Source organism: Ambystoma mexicanum, chromosome 10 (assembly GCF_040938575.1).
Source record: "Ambystoma mexicanum isolate Mex_15411 chromosome 10, UKY_AmexF1_1, whole genome shotgun sequence".
Classification (NCBI taxonomy): Eukaryota; Metazoa; Chordata; class Amphibia; order Caudata; family Ambystomatidae; genus Ambystoma; species Ambystoma mexicanum.
The window spans coordinates 223,994,938-224,009,370 of NC_090932.1; the positions used below are offsets into that span (position 1 = coordinate 223,994,938).

The 14,433-nt window shown below is 46.7% G+C and overlaps 1 protein-coding gene across 4 annotated transcripts in view; it reads left to right on the forward strand.

Moving 5' to 3' along the window:
• XPO7 (exportin 7) overlaps window positions 1–14,433 on the forward strand; it is a 1,985,528-nt gene that overhangs the window by 1,473,729 nt on the left and 497,366 nt on the right. For all 4 annotated transcript variants that reach the window (XM_069617724.1, XM_069617725.1, XM_069617726.1 and 1 more), the window contains one exon: window positions 7,078–7,185. In XM_069617724.1, coding sequence (XP_069473825.1) covers window positions 7,078–7,185 — 108 coding nt within the window. The remainder of the gene's footprint in view (window positions 1–7,077; window positions 7,186–14,433) is intronic.

The following is a 14,433-nucleotide window of genomic DNA, read 5'->3' on the forward strand; positions in this document are numbered from 1 at the left end:
ACACCACAGATAGACGGATGCAGCATCGCTTGAAGCCTAAAACCCTGCGAGATGACATTGCGTCGAGGTTTTCGAAACAAAAACATACAAAAAACCATTGATTAAACTCGAGTCGTGTACCCGATGCAGCATTTAAGCGTGCAGAAAAAAGGAACTGAAGCATGGCGTGTAGTGACTTGCTATATGTACAATGCTTGACGTCACTTCCGGAGCTGATGATCGAGAGCCGTACAAGACGGATCAACGACTGAGTCAAGGTCCACTACGCCCCCAGGCTAACTGTTTCCGAGCAGCAGAGCAGGATGATGGATATCTATCAAGATGAGGAGTCTGCGGGAGAAAAGCAATTCATTGAAATGCTTACCTGTGTGAGAAATCTGAGGGCATTCTCACATTTAGCCCTCCTAAACCCCCCATAAGATAACCAAGAGGAAGGTAATGTTGCCAGATCCTGACCCTGGGGGTGGACAAGCGAGGTACGATCACCTTGGTGGGGGGTCCTTGGGAATTGGGGAGAGAGTGCCACAGGGTGAGGCACAATATCCCCCGTTTTCTGACAGTGATATCATTTACCCTCAGCTTTTGTAGGATATTGTAATTCTTATCCTATTTCCTCCCCTAAAGTGAAGGCCAGTACTGGGAAGATGATGATCCCAAGAGTAATGAAGGGTACCTATGAAGAGTGCCAATATAGTACTGGGACGAAGAAGAGAGAGTCTGAGTTACAGATCTGAAGGTCAGGCACGTCTCTATAATCGGCCTGATTGTGGTCAGGCAAACAGGAAGAATTGTGCACACCTGAAGCCACTTGAAGAGGCACAGGTGCATAAAAGGAGAGGCCCAAGTTTGAAGAAAAGAAGTGAAGCCGGCGTGAGTGCAGCAGCAGCAGGAAGGCCAGTGCAACTTGTGGAAAACCAGAGGTGAACGGGATGCCAAGGCGCTAGAGGAAGACCCTGTGCAGTGAAGTGTTGATGCTTGGCAAGAGAGCTCTGTCTCCAGGAATCCAGAGTATGAGAGCAAGAAGGGAGCTGTGAAGTTGGGCAGTCCCTTTTCCATGGCCAAAGAAGTGCTCGTTCCCCTGAATGGAGGCGTCCTTCAGGGGTGTCTGAGTGGCAGCCGATAAGACCCTGATCTCAAGTCCCAGAAAGCAGCTGACTACTTACAAGAACGTGGCAACCAATGAGTTTCAAAGAGTTTTGCTGAAACCCAGCGCGTGTAAGCAAAGTGAAGATATTGCAATGTATCAGGAGCGCTAGTGTGCAGTCGGCACGTATCCGAAAGCCTTCACATGAATTTGATTGAAAAGCAAAAGCACTACATAGTACCATGAGTTCTTGCATGCAGCCGGCACTTCTCTGCAAGCCTCTAATTGAAATAGACTAAAAGCCTTTAAGTTCAGGAGTGCTCGCGTGCAACCAGTACGTCTTCAAAAGCCTCCAATTGAAATAAACTTTTAAGATGCTGGCAGAGTAAAGTGAAGCCGAGGGGAGCCAGCAAAGTGGGAGAAAAATACTGAATGAGACAATTTATATTAAACCAGCTAACCCACATTAAAGCAGCAGAGAGAGACTTCCATCTTACAAGTTATTGTGAAAGTTTGAGCCTAAAAAGTGTGAAGGTGGCAGGAAGTGGGGCAAGGGCTACTGGTTGCGTGAACTGTAATGGGTGGACCGTGTGGCCCATAAACTGCGCCTAGACCAGGGAGGTCCCAGCCCATCCAGAAAGAGGCTAAAGCTTGGGGAAGGGAACCCCTGAGCCCTTTGACATTTGTGTTATGAGCCAAGGTAGGACACTTAGGGAAGAGCCCTGAACGCCCTTGGAATTTAGCTTGGGGAAGAGCCCTGAGCTCCTTTTCAGCTGATTTCATTGTCCATCCAGCTTGCGGAAGAGCCCCAAGTTCTTTTGGAGCTATTTATTGTGCATCCAGCTTGGGGGAAAAGCCAGAGCCTCTTGAGAAAATTGTCCCTTTGAACTGTATCCTGAACATGAAAAAGAGAGCTAGAGATTGCTCCAGTCTTTTTACTTTAAAACCCTATTTTGGGTTAGAATATCCCTACACTACATTAAGGTGTTGCATGTAAGGGTAAGCATAGGTTATGACACAGACATAGTTTTGGTTTTGGACTTTTAAACACAGACGTTCACTAGTTTCTTTAGGTAGGGCAATCCCCACCATAGTTATAGGGCATGTTACTCGTTACACCCATCCTGATACTTTAATAAAGTTTTATTAAACGGTTACATTTGTTTTCTGTCATCTCTTGATACCATGCCTGTGTCACGCCTGCTAATGTTGATGTTATTCATACATTTTATTACTATAACAGTGGGTTTATATACCATAAATTGCCTTGGTCAATCTTAGGAGTTTTGCATTGTAGTTTACTTACCTGAATTAGTGCCTTGGTTTTCTATTGTGTTTATTAGCTGCGAAATAGTACTTGCCTTATCTGAAGATGTAGTTGTGCCTTGTGTTTATAGAAAATAAATGATTATATTGCTATAACTACAAGTGTATAAGTATATTCAAAGTCCTTTGTACTGACCTACAGCTCACATCTCCTTCCTAAGATAAGCCTGATTCGTATAGGCCTATACTAGAGGTTGCAGCTCTGTTTAGCAAAGGAAGCGTTTTATAATGTCCTACCATAAGTGGACTTCAGAAAAACTACCCTAACATCCTCTTAGTAAAAAAGGGATCTAATTGTACTGGTCATGACACTACCTAAAAATTCTAACTGTGAAAATGTGTTTGGACGTGTGTGAAATGAAATCTTCTCGGTTGGCATTCAATATTTAGAGTCATTGGATTTGTCTGCCATTCCTCAACCCTGAGCATATGTACAGATTATCCTGGGCCATTTATCTGTTTTATGCCCCTGTCCGCCACTGCGCTACAGCGCGGCTCGCTGCCCTGTCGCCTACTACGCCCCTATAAATTCAGCCTCGAAAACAAGGAGCCATGTGGAAAGAACACACACGCCTAACCCCCAGGACCCTTTGGTCTACAATGCATCCGGATGCACCTTCACTGAAGGCTCCACAACAGATGACTCTACCTTCTTCCTAGGGGAACCGGACCTGACCACTCACACGAGGTAACATTTAAACCCCCCTGCCACCCACATCTTTGCCAGCCACGCACGCATACCTTCCTTGGCCCAACTAGCACTCAGCACGGCCGACCTGCACTCCAAAGTACTCTCTGCCACCACAACAGAACTACCCCCTCTAACTTCCACGCATGTGGCATGCCATCCTACCCCACCTAATGCATGGTATGTCCATCGCACTTGCACTGCCCCAACCACCAGTATTCCATGTCCCGACCATCCTGAAGTAGGCAGCATCCTGCACCTGCTCTGTGCACTGCCTTAGCTACAAGCAACCTACCTATTGCTGATTTTGCACTGCCTCAGCCAAAATCAAGCCTGCCTATTGTTGATTTTGCACTGCCTTAGCTAAAATCGAACCTGCCTATTGTTGATTTTGCACTGCCTTAGCTAAAATCGAACCTGCCTATGGTTGATTTTGCATTGCCCTAGCTAAAATCGAACCTGCCTATTGTTGATTTTGCACTGCCATAGCTAAAATTGAACTTGCATCTACCATGCTCCTTAGGGAGCTCCTCCTTTTACTGTTCCATTCCCTGCCATCTGAAATAACAATCCTCACTCAGCCACGCACGCATCCGATACGGCCGACTCGCTCTCAGCCACCTGACACTATGTCTCGCCTCAGACTTGTCCCACAGACTTTGTGCATGGCGACCTCTGCAATGACACCCACCTCAGGCATCCAACACCTCATTACCGACTTCAATCCCTACCTCAATGACCAAGCCCTCTGGCTGGAACACTTTGCCAGCAAACCTACTCCGAACCAACCGTGCCTCTCATCTCTTAGAAATAAAAGATTAGGCACCAAATTCCGCATACGCCCTACCCGCTGCAACCTTCCCAAGCACCCAACAACAGCAAACCCCCCCCCTCTACAGACGAGAGACTGCCTGTCATCAAAGGCGCCCTTATCAACGCTAGATCCCTCCCTGCCCACGCCTTAGCCATAGCAGACCTTATAACATCATCAGATCTTGACTTTATTGCCATAGCTGAAACTTGGCTACATGCCGCTTCCGGTCCTTCGCTGTCCCTTGCCATACCACCTGGCTTTAGCATAATGCGATGTGACCGCACCTCTGCCTCCCACTCTAGAGGTGGTGGCCTTGCCATTATCCATAAAATCACTTTGGACCTAAGAGTAATGACCAATACCAAACTCGAGTCAGCTGCACTATTATAAGTCAAACTCACACTAACACCCAACCAAACAGCCACCCTCCACCTAATCTACCGGCCCCCAGGCCCTGCACCCTCCTTTGTCGGCGACATATCCACTCTCCTCCTTGATAACGCCAAAACTAATTCACAAATCGTCATCCTTGGCAACCTCAACTTGGGACTCGGTGACCCTAAAGATCCCACGGCACTTGATTTAGAAAACTCCCTCTCCAACTCCGGCTTCACCTTGCACATCCAAGAGCCCACGCGTTCTAAAGGCAGGTCCCTTGACTGGCTAGCCAGCTCTAATTGTAATATCAATGTCCTGGCCATTACCCCCTGCCTCTGGTCAGACCACCACATTATCACCTTTAGTATTGAAGCCGCCCCCGCATCCCGACCGCGATAGCGCCTGCGCTCCCGACCAGAAACAAAAAGGAAATAACCAAAGAGAAACTCCTCCCTCTATTACTCCCTACACTTAAAGCGGCCACTGATTCCTGCAACGACCGACTGCCTTAGCTGACATCTACAACTGCAGCATGCTGACAGCTATAGATTCTATGGCCCCCATCAAACCTAGGAAGGCCAAACCACGTGCACACTCGAACTCCTGGTTCACCACACAGCTAAAACCACACCCCACTCCGTAAAACCAAACGCTGCGCCGAAAACCGATGGAAAAGCCACCCTTCTGATGCGCATAAAGACGGCTTCTTCCTGGCCTCGCTCACCTACAAATCAGCCATTATAGAGGCGAAAAAAGAATCGCTTAATAATCGCATTCTGCATGCTGACTCCAACTCCAAGGAACTATTTAAGATTCTAAAAGAGCTCGAAACCCCCGTTACTCCCCCTGACACCTGCATTAAAGACAGAAAATGGAGCGCCAATATTCAGGCAACGTTACTGAATAAAATCACCATGCTTCAATCTAAAATCACAGCCAAACAAATTTGTCTGAAACTGTACAATCACCCTCCCACCTCCGCAGGGGCCCTGATGTCCCAAACTGCAAACGATGTGCCTTCTCACCGCTCACCATTGCGGAGGTAGAAAACATTATCCTGAGGATCAAACCGTCCAACTGCCAGGGCGACCCCTGCCCTGCCCCAATTATTAAGGAATCCGCCCACGATCTGGCCCCATTTATCACATCCTTCATCAACGCATCCTTTAAAACGGGAACCGTCCCCGACAACCTTAAGGATGCTTGGGTGATCCCCTTGCTTAAAAAAACCTTCCCTCGACCCTAGCATACCTACCAACTACCGACCCATCACCACTGTCCCGTTCCTCTTAAAAATTCTAGACCGTGCAGCATACCTGCAAATCCAAGAGCACTTGGAAGCCAATAATCTCCTAGGCCTTAGACAATCTGGCTTCCGCCCCAGACACGGAACAGAGACAGCTCTACTAGACTTAAAAACCCAGATCGAAGTGTTAAAGGACAACGGCAAACTTGCCTTGTTACTTCTACTTGACCTCTCTGCGGCCTTCGATTTGGTCAATCACCAAATCCTATGCAAGCATCTTCACTCGGCCGCCCATTTCTCACCATTAGCTATGGCCTGGATCAAATCATTCTGGAGTAATAGATCTATGCGGGTCTTATCTCAATCTGCAGCTGCAGATCCTTCCCCGATTCACTGCAGCGTCCCCCAGGGCTCTTGTGTGTCGCCAACGCTCTATAACGTTTTTACAAAACCACTCTTTGATGTACTTGACTATCTGGGTGTCTCCTATACGAACTACGCTGACGACACCCAGATACTCATTCCCATCACTGGTGACTACGTGGCTGACACTAAGGCCCTGAATGAGGTCTACCTGGTCATCCAAGCCTGGATGGCACAACACGAGTTATGCCTTAACGATGACAAGACTGAGCTCCTCATCCTGGGCACTACGCAACGTCTTACCGATCATTTATCATCGATGGCAACACCATCCAAGTTTCAAAAGACACCAAAACCCTAGGCGTCTATCTTGACGCCACTCTATCACTATCCCAACAAACAAATGCAGTCAGATCTTCCTCAGCATACACCTGCAAACTCATTACAGCTTGCAGGCCATTTCTGACTACCCCAACACGGTCACTTTGGCCAGAACTCTCATCCTGGCCAAAATTGACTATTGGAGCGCCCTCTACCTTGGAACGAGCCAAGAGAACTTGAACAAACTGCAAATTACCCAAAATAACACTATCAGAGCAGCCCTAAACATCCCACGAAACCACCACATCTCGGAATTCAGATCCAACCTACACTGGCTACCGGTCAAACAGAGAATTTCACTGGAAGTCTTAGGCCTCACCCACAAATGCCTAGCTAACCAAGCCCCACCATACCTCTGTAGCCGGCTATCCCGACACGCACCTACTCACCCGCAAAGAACGGCTCAGACCCACTGCCTAACCATTCCTAGGTTCAAACTACAAAAGACAGGTGCATCTAGCTTCCCCGTCCTAGCCTCCAAGCTTTGGAATGCCCTCCCCCTCACCATCCGATCTGAAGAATGCTGTAGCGCCTTCAAATCTAAAACCAATTCCTGGCTCTTCAACCAGCCCTGATGCCCAAACCAACCCCGGGAAACGCCTGCCCTAATCTACGGTCTGTAAATATGTATATTGCTGTATGCCTCGAATACTTTGTACTGTTAATGTGTTGAATATATGTAATTGTATGCTTATGTAACCATGTCTAAAGTTGCGCCCTGATGCCTCCGGGCCTGATGGTGCACGTTACAAATTAAACAAAAACAAATGCCACCTTTCCTTAACATTGTTGCTCAGTTATCCATCCTACATGCCGATCTTGCAGCGTGCTGTAGAGTTGTGGTTTCATGACCCAGCCTGTACCACCCCTGTTCTCAAGTTGATGGCAGAACTAGTGCACAACAGGTGAGATTTTCAGCTCATACCTCAAAGCCTAGGGGAAGTGTTGAAATATTAACAAAATGACACTTCGGGAATGCTTAAAGGTGACATGGGGTTGCCCTGGTTCAAAACGTAGGCCCTGGCCAGAGGGGGTCGAGTTCCTCACTCCTAAGAAACATAGCAGTAGGCCAGGGGAGGTAAACATGCAACTCTGTATGACACCATATCAGAGCCTTAGGTAGATGAGCATCCTAATTTTCGTGGGGTCCCAGGAAAAGTGGAGAAAGTACCTTTGTATCACTTCTAGGCATGAATATTTGAAGAGTTGGGGTTTGGAAGAGCACCCTTTCACACAAAGTACAGATATACTTGGAACCCACTAAAGGTCGAGTAGGAATCTCGTATCACATAATAAAGCTAATATAGAAACTCATGTGGCTGTAGCTGGAAGTGTCATCATACCATAAAGATACTATTTGTAGCCCTGCGAGAATGACTGATGGGCCGTCAATTGCATAATATAGAGAATGCAAAGAGCCATGTCAAAGGTAGATCTGGTATTCGTGCAATGCTCTTCAAATACTGTACATAGCACTGTCGAGTTCATGGAATGAAAGTTGGGGGTTGTAGTGGCGATCACACAATATATATACTACTAAGATCTGTGCAGAAAGGAGAGCTGGTAAGTGCGTGATATGATATAGCTAGGGCTGGGAACCCCATGAGTGTGCTAGCTAGGACTTGCATCACACAATATGTATTATACATCATGCCTCATGAAAAGACTCCTATTAATAGGGGGAACATAGTATGAAAAGCTTTTTGTTTAATAAGCATCTAATAACAAGATTGACAGAAATCAAAATGTGTTGTATGCAAGAAAGAGACTGAAACATGCTCTGTAGTATAAAGTATGGCACAGAGGAAAAAGGGAAAGTCACACAATGAACTGGCTCACAAGGCAGGCAGTGTTAATATAATAACACTGTTTCTGTCCAGCTCTACCCTTTCCTCGACATGCAATTTCTCTGTCTTTACTGCATTTTACTACCCAGGGATGAGGCCAGCAGCAGCGAAGCAACAGTGAATAAAAGGTGCGCTCCTTTAAAACAAGGAGATGCTCTTCAGGTGGCTATCCGGACCACTACAGCTGTGTGGAGCGATTTCGACCAAGAAGAGGATCCTCTGGCTGTGGGAGGTGAGCTGGTTGATCCCACCAGGCTCAAGGGAAGACGACTTCGGACTGGATCTTCTGTCGTTGAAGGGTAGATAGCTCAGGACTGCAGCAGGGCTTCACCAGGACTCGGGAGTTGCAGCAGCCGTCTTCTACTCTGCTTCTCTTTGGTTCTTGCAGTTCCAGTGGCGACTCTGACTTCTAGCCCAAGAGTCCTACCTTTTATGCCAAAATCGCCCATTCACACAGCCTGGCTGTCAATCACTCAGCAGGGAGGTTGTCTGGGCCGGACAACCACCTCAGCCAATCGACACAAAGTGCGACTTGGGTCTCCAAGGAGACCCTGTGCAGGGGGTGACTAAAACCCTCCCTCACATTCAGCTCACATAGACACCCAGATGCCAAAGGAGGGCTTCTGAAAAGAAGCCCGCCAAAGGTCGGCGAACATAGAAGGCAAACCTGGTTTGGCGTGAAAAGTAAAATGCAAGAAGGACTTTAACAAAAAGAAATGGCGATAAAACCCGACGAGAGCCAAAATAAAAAGTATTTGGTCAAGCGGGTTTAAGTTCGAGGCTAATACAATAGCCTAAAACAGTACCACGTTTATATACTATAATCGCAGTAGAAAAGATAGGGTGGGTACCACTGCCACCAGCCAAGTCTTAGTGTTAAGGGAGAGAAACAAAGCTCCAAGAGGCGAAGACAAAAAGGAGTAGGAATGAACCCTTTCCAAAACTCCAATGGAAGAAGGGGTGTATTGGGTCTGCAGTTTAAATCACTACATAAAGTAAATAGCAACTTTACCTGTTTCTGGGGGACAGTAGTGAGCCCCAGAAAAATGGAGTCGGAGGGAAGTTTTAGAGACAACCCTGTGTCACTGCACTGAAGGTGCTGTGTAACACACACAAAAAGTTGGGCTCATGAAGTGGTGTGGCTCCAGAGCCCAAGATCACACAAACAGTAGAAATACAAATGGCAAAACACATGTAAGAGTGGGAAAATAGTTCACACTCTTACCAGGTGGAAAAAATAAGCCCCAGAAATCCAGCAAAGCTACTGAGGGACTCACTAGGTAAGGGAAATTAGCCATAAATGAGAATTCTCCCTAACAATCATTTTATGGAAATACACCGTTGTACTCCTACATTCTGTCTGCATTTCTCCCTAATCGCGCAATGTCGTCGCTGTTAAAGGGATGTTAGCCCCAGCTGCCTCGCTAATAAGAGTCTGATTTGAGTACTGTTGTGAAATACCTTATGCAACCACAAGCAGCCCAAATAATTTCCTCCATAGCCATGATCATATGATGTGGCCTGAGGCACCTTGAGCAAGAAGAAAGGAGAAGTGTTAGAGATTTTCCAAAAGTCCTATGGTGAGAGCGTATGAAAAACAACCTTTAGAGTTTCCCGTACAATTTTACGTACGCTCAGTGGTAACCAGGACAGAGCAGTCAAGCCTCTGGGGAAGAGAGTTGGTAGTAAAGTACAACACACGCCCCACCCCTCTCAAAAAATACTCCAAATCCCAAAGGTGGTTTGGGAGTTTTTATTACATTTTTTTAGCTGTGCGCTAGGGCCGGCCCCATTTCGTTGTCGAAGGGTGCCGTGGAAGAGGTACCGCCTGATCAGAGCGGGTCGGATTGGCATTCCCGTTACTTCCTGGTGCCCAAGAAGGGAGGCGGCGCTCCGTCCCATCCTGGACCTTAGGGCCTTGAACAAGTTCTTGAGGAAAGACAAATTCAGGATGGTGACGTTGAGCGAGATTCTAGACGCTCTTGAACTCCAGGACTGGCTGGTGTCGATAGACCTACAGGATGCTTATTTCCATGTGCCGATACGCGAAACACACAGGTAGTTCTTAAGTTTCCTCATAGGAGACGAGCACTATCCGTTCAAAGGGTTGACCTCCCCGCCATGGGTCTTCACCAAGCTCATGGCAGCAGTTGCGGCTCACCTCACGAGATCCGGGGTCCATGTATTTCCATACCTCGATGACTGGCTGATCCGAGAGAAGTCGGTGGAGCAGGTTGTTAGGACAGTTTTTCTGAAGTACTACCCACTTCTTCAAAACCATTTAACTGAGGCCGTACAAGACCCCACTCTTAGTATAAGACTGTACCACCTGAGTACATTGTAGCGTAGGCAGAGCAGCCAGGCTTATCTTAGGAGGGAGAGAGAGCAGTAGTTACAGTACAAATGAAATTGTCATACAAATGATCCAAAGAAACACTGAAACACTATGTATTGTAAAAATAAAGGATTTATTTAAATACAGGTAGGCCCAGATATATCTAGGGGTTAAGTAAGTACTAACACATTATATGAAATCACAATATAAAACACAATACTATACTTGAAAGTACACAGACCCAAGTATAGACCTTATTTGGAACACCTAACACTAGTTCTAGGGAAGTCAAAACCTTGTTATACGCATTTAGTATAGGTCAATCCTATTCTTTGGGAGTAAAAGACCAATGGTTACTTTTTGATTACTTTTGGTAATACAAGGACAGTAGGCCCTTCCAGTTGTACAGTGACTTTTGGAACAATCCCATAAACAGTCAACTGGACAATATACTTTTTGGTGAATAGTGAAACACTTATTCTAGGTGTAGTAAAAACCTATAACTACTTTTGTCATAACACACAGTTATACCAGGTGAGTAAAACCTAAGGATGTAATTTACAATTACAGATGCTTTGGAACTCAGGGAACCCCAGATTGAGGTAAGCAATAACTCTGATAACATGTTTTGGATGGCACACAGCTAACACAAGGTAAGTAAAACCCACATATTTTAACTTCACAGTGAAGGGGAAAGTAAAACCCAATGTCACACTTTACTGAATATTTATTCTAGGTAGGCAATAACCTAATGTACACTTATTAAGGACAGGCTAGCAGCAAGTCGGGGGAAGCAAGACCCAGTTGGGGGATACTCATACAGTTATCCTAACAGGACTAACCTGGTGATACCAACAGTTGGAGGACACTCATACAATTACCCTTCAGGAATAATCTGGTGAAACCAACACATTACTTTTGTAAAGAGGCACAGCCTAATCGCAGGAGAGTAAAATACCTTCACATCTACTTTCTTTGAGACTGGCAAAACAGTGGCTAAGGAAGGAAAGATGTTAACCATACTTTTAAGAATAGTGCATCACACATTTAAGATCAGTAAGAACTTTTGTAACTGTTCACTCTGAGAATTACAGTTGCCCACCAACTCTTTACAAGGAAGTAAAACACTTGATTTCTTTTCTAGGCAGAAGTCCCAATCCCTTCAAAGTCTTTCCCTTAGAGCATGAATGTTCTCAGTGGCAGAAGGGGGGTCACTAGGACTAGTGACCAACAGGCAGTGTTAGAATAAGTTCTTTAGTAGCAAAAGTCAGACTTCCTTAGGAACACTGGGCACACAGGTGAGTAGTTTACTTCTAGGGTTAGAAGAGGGTCAAGGGGCTTCGCAGAAGACACCCCAGCAGGATTCCAGCAGTGGAACTGGGTGTACTGGATGAGGGACCTCCCAATCACAGAAGACACCCCAAAGCTACACAGAAATCCCAACAGGCTTAATGTAAGTATATACCCAAGCCAACACAGTACCTCAGCAATGAAGAAGAGTTTGCAGCAGGAGAACTTCAGGGACTGCAGCCAAATACCCGGTCAGTGGGTTCCTTGTCCTGGAGACTGAACACAAGACCTCAGAAGGGACTTTGAAGCAGGGGTCGATGAAGAAGGCTCTAGGCAAGATTTCTCTCGCGGCTGAATGTGGTTCTGCGGGTTTGGTGACTTTTCAAGGAGCACAGAAGAAGACAGAAAATCACGGTTAAATTGTCGTCGTTACAAAGGTCCAGCACTCTTGTGAGGGGACTTTTCGGATTCGATTCGTGTCTCTGGAGATACACCAGGATGCCCACGAAGTTTCAGCGAGATTCGGAATTCGGAAGACCGTGCACCGCACAGTGACTGGAGGTCCCAGGGTATTGCAAGAACGCAAGGTCGCAGCAACCCGTGGGATGGCTCAAAATGCAGGTCATCTTGAATCTAGTGGGTCTCACCAGGCTCTGGGTTCGGGTCGTCATTTTTGGAGACCCCTGGTCGATCAGAAGGAAGGGCTGCAGCAGGCTCTGGTTACACAGCAGGCTCTCCGGTCGCTGGAAATCATTCCCGCCGCTTTTCCTTCGTCATCCTCTTCGGTTTTCTGTTCCAGTGGTCGACATGACTTCAGCTTCCAGGTTGCCAGTATTTATCAGGAACTACAGCACAACCTCTGCATTCTCTCCCCGCATTTTACAAGAAAGGGGCGTCTGGCTGTCCATTCAGGACAGCCAGCCCCCCACTGGGATCTGGCCCAGTTGAAGGAAGGCCTAAGACAAAAGAGGGGGAAGTTTGGGACTCCTCCCCCACTTCCTGTGCTTACAGACTGACTGGAGCCTGGGCGGGGTGTCCAGGGGACTCCCGCCAAAGACAAAACTCAAACAAAGGAATTTTCCTCCCTGGATGTCAGGGGAAGGAACAAGAAACACTAAAATGGCAGAAAAAGAAGACGGGGCCATTTTGGTAAAATGAGAACCTTTAGGTGTCTTTACTGCAGCTGTGATTACAGCCCGCTGTAAAGGTGCACCAAATTAATAAAAGGTATCAGTGCCACCAGACATTAAAGGTAAGCTTGTCACTGTAACAGAATTGTTTAAATGTGAAAGGGGATACATTGTATCTCCCCAGCACTCCACATAAGGTGGGGGGGGGGGTGCTGGTTCCACAGAATAAAATGTAAAAGGGATCCAAAGATCCTTTCTACCCTTAGGAACTGTAGTTCACTCAAGGTTAGCACAAGAAAGTTAAATGGGGAGCTCTTAGGGCAACCGAGCAACAACAGGCACTTATTGCCAATAAGTTGTTAGACATGATAACTTTAAAAAAACACTATGGAGAGTCTTAAAAATGACATCCATAAAAAGAGTTAAAGATTAGGTGAGTGTGGAAAAAGGTTCCCACTCACTGAGGTGTTAATGAAAAATGTCCCCTTAGAAAAGCAAACAGTTCTGAAGTTGAACCAGGAAAGGAAGATTTACTCCTACTGCACAGACTGGGCTTCTCCCTCAACATGACGAAACTCCCATTTGACACCAGTTCAGCGGCTCCAGTTCATCTGAGCAGTCCTAGACACCCAGGTAGGGAAGGCTTTTCCTCCCGAGGAGGGAATCGGCAACATAACCCAGATGGTTCATGTGTTTCAGAACCACGCCACCCTTCCAGCGGCTTCCTTCCTCCGCCTCTTGGATCTCATGGCCTCCTGTATTTTTCTAGTGCCATAGTCCAGTCTGCGTATGAGATCCCTCCAGTGGCTCCTGAGGGGCCAGTTGTTTCAGTATCTGGCAGCTCTCACAGATCACCTCTGTGTCCAGGCAAGTAGTCCGCGAACTCGGCTTGTGGCACACACACACAGATCTTTTGGAGGATGAACCCTTCTGGCCTCCTTGGCACCAGGCCCAAGTGGTCACAGATGCGTCCCTGAAGGGTTGGGGTGCCCACTGAAAGGATTTGCAGGTGAGCTGCCTCTGTTCTCCATCAGAAGCCAAGTGGCATATCAACATGCTGGAGGATGGCTAGGGATATTTTCCGGGTGACCCCTTGATCATCCTTACATACCTTCACCAAGCACTATCCCTTGGACGTTGCACAGGGAGCTGATGCTAGATTTGGTAGGGCAGTTCTACAGAATCTACTGGTATAAATCTTTCTGCCCTCCTCTGTTATCCTAACTGCTTGGGAAGTCTATCATGATTTGGAATCTGCGGGAGAAAAGTAATCCATTGATGGAGAAATTACCTTACCGTAATGTTCTTTCTATGGATTCTTCTCCCGCATATTCCACATATACCCTCCCATCCATCCCCTCTCAGAAAGTTCTGTGGGTTGTTGTTTCTGTCTAAATGAGAAGGCATATAGTGATGGCTCTGGGTTGACCGTTTCTGTCTTTAAAAAAGAAAAACGTTTTTTCTTCACACATTGTTGTGAGTTCACCCTGTTGGGGTGTACCTTTGTCAATGTTTTAATGGCTTGTTCGCCTCCTCCTGTGGTTTTTCTTC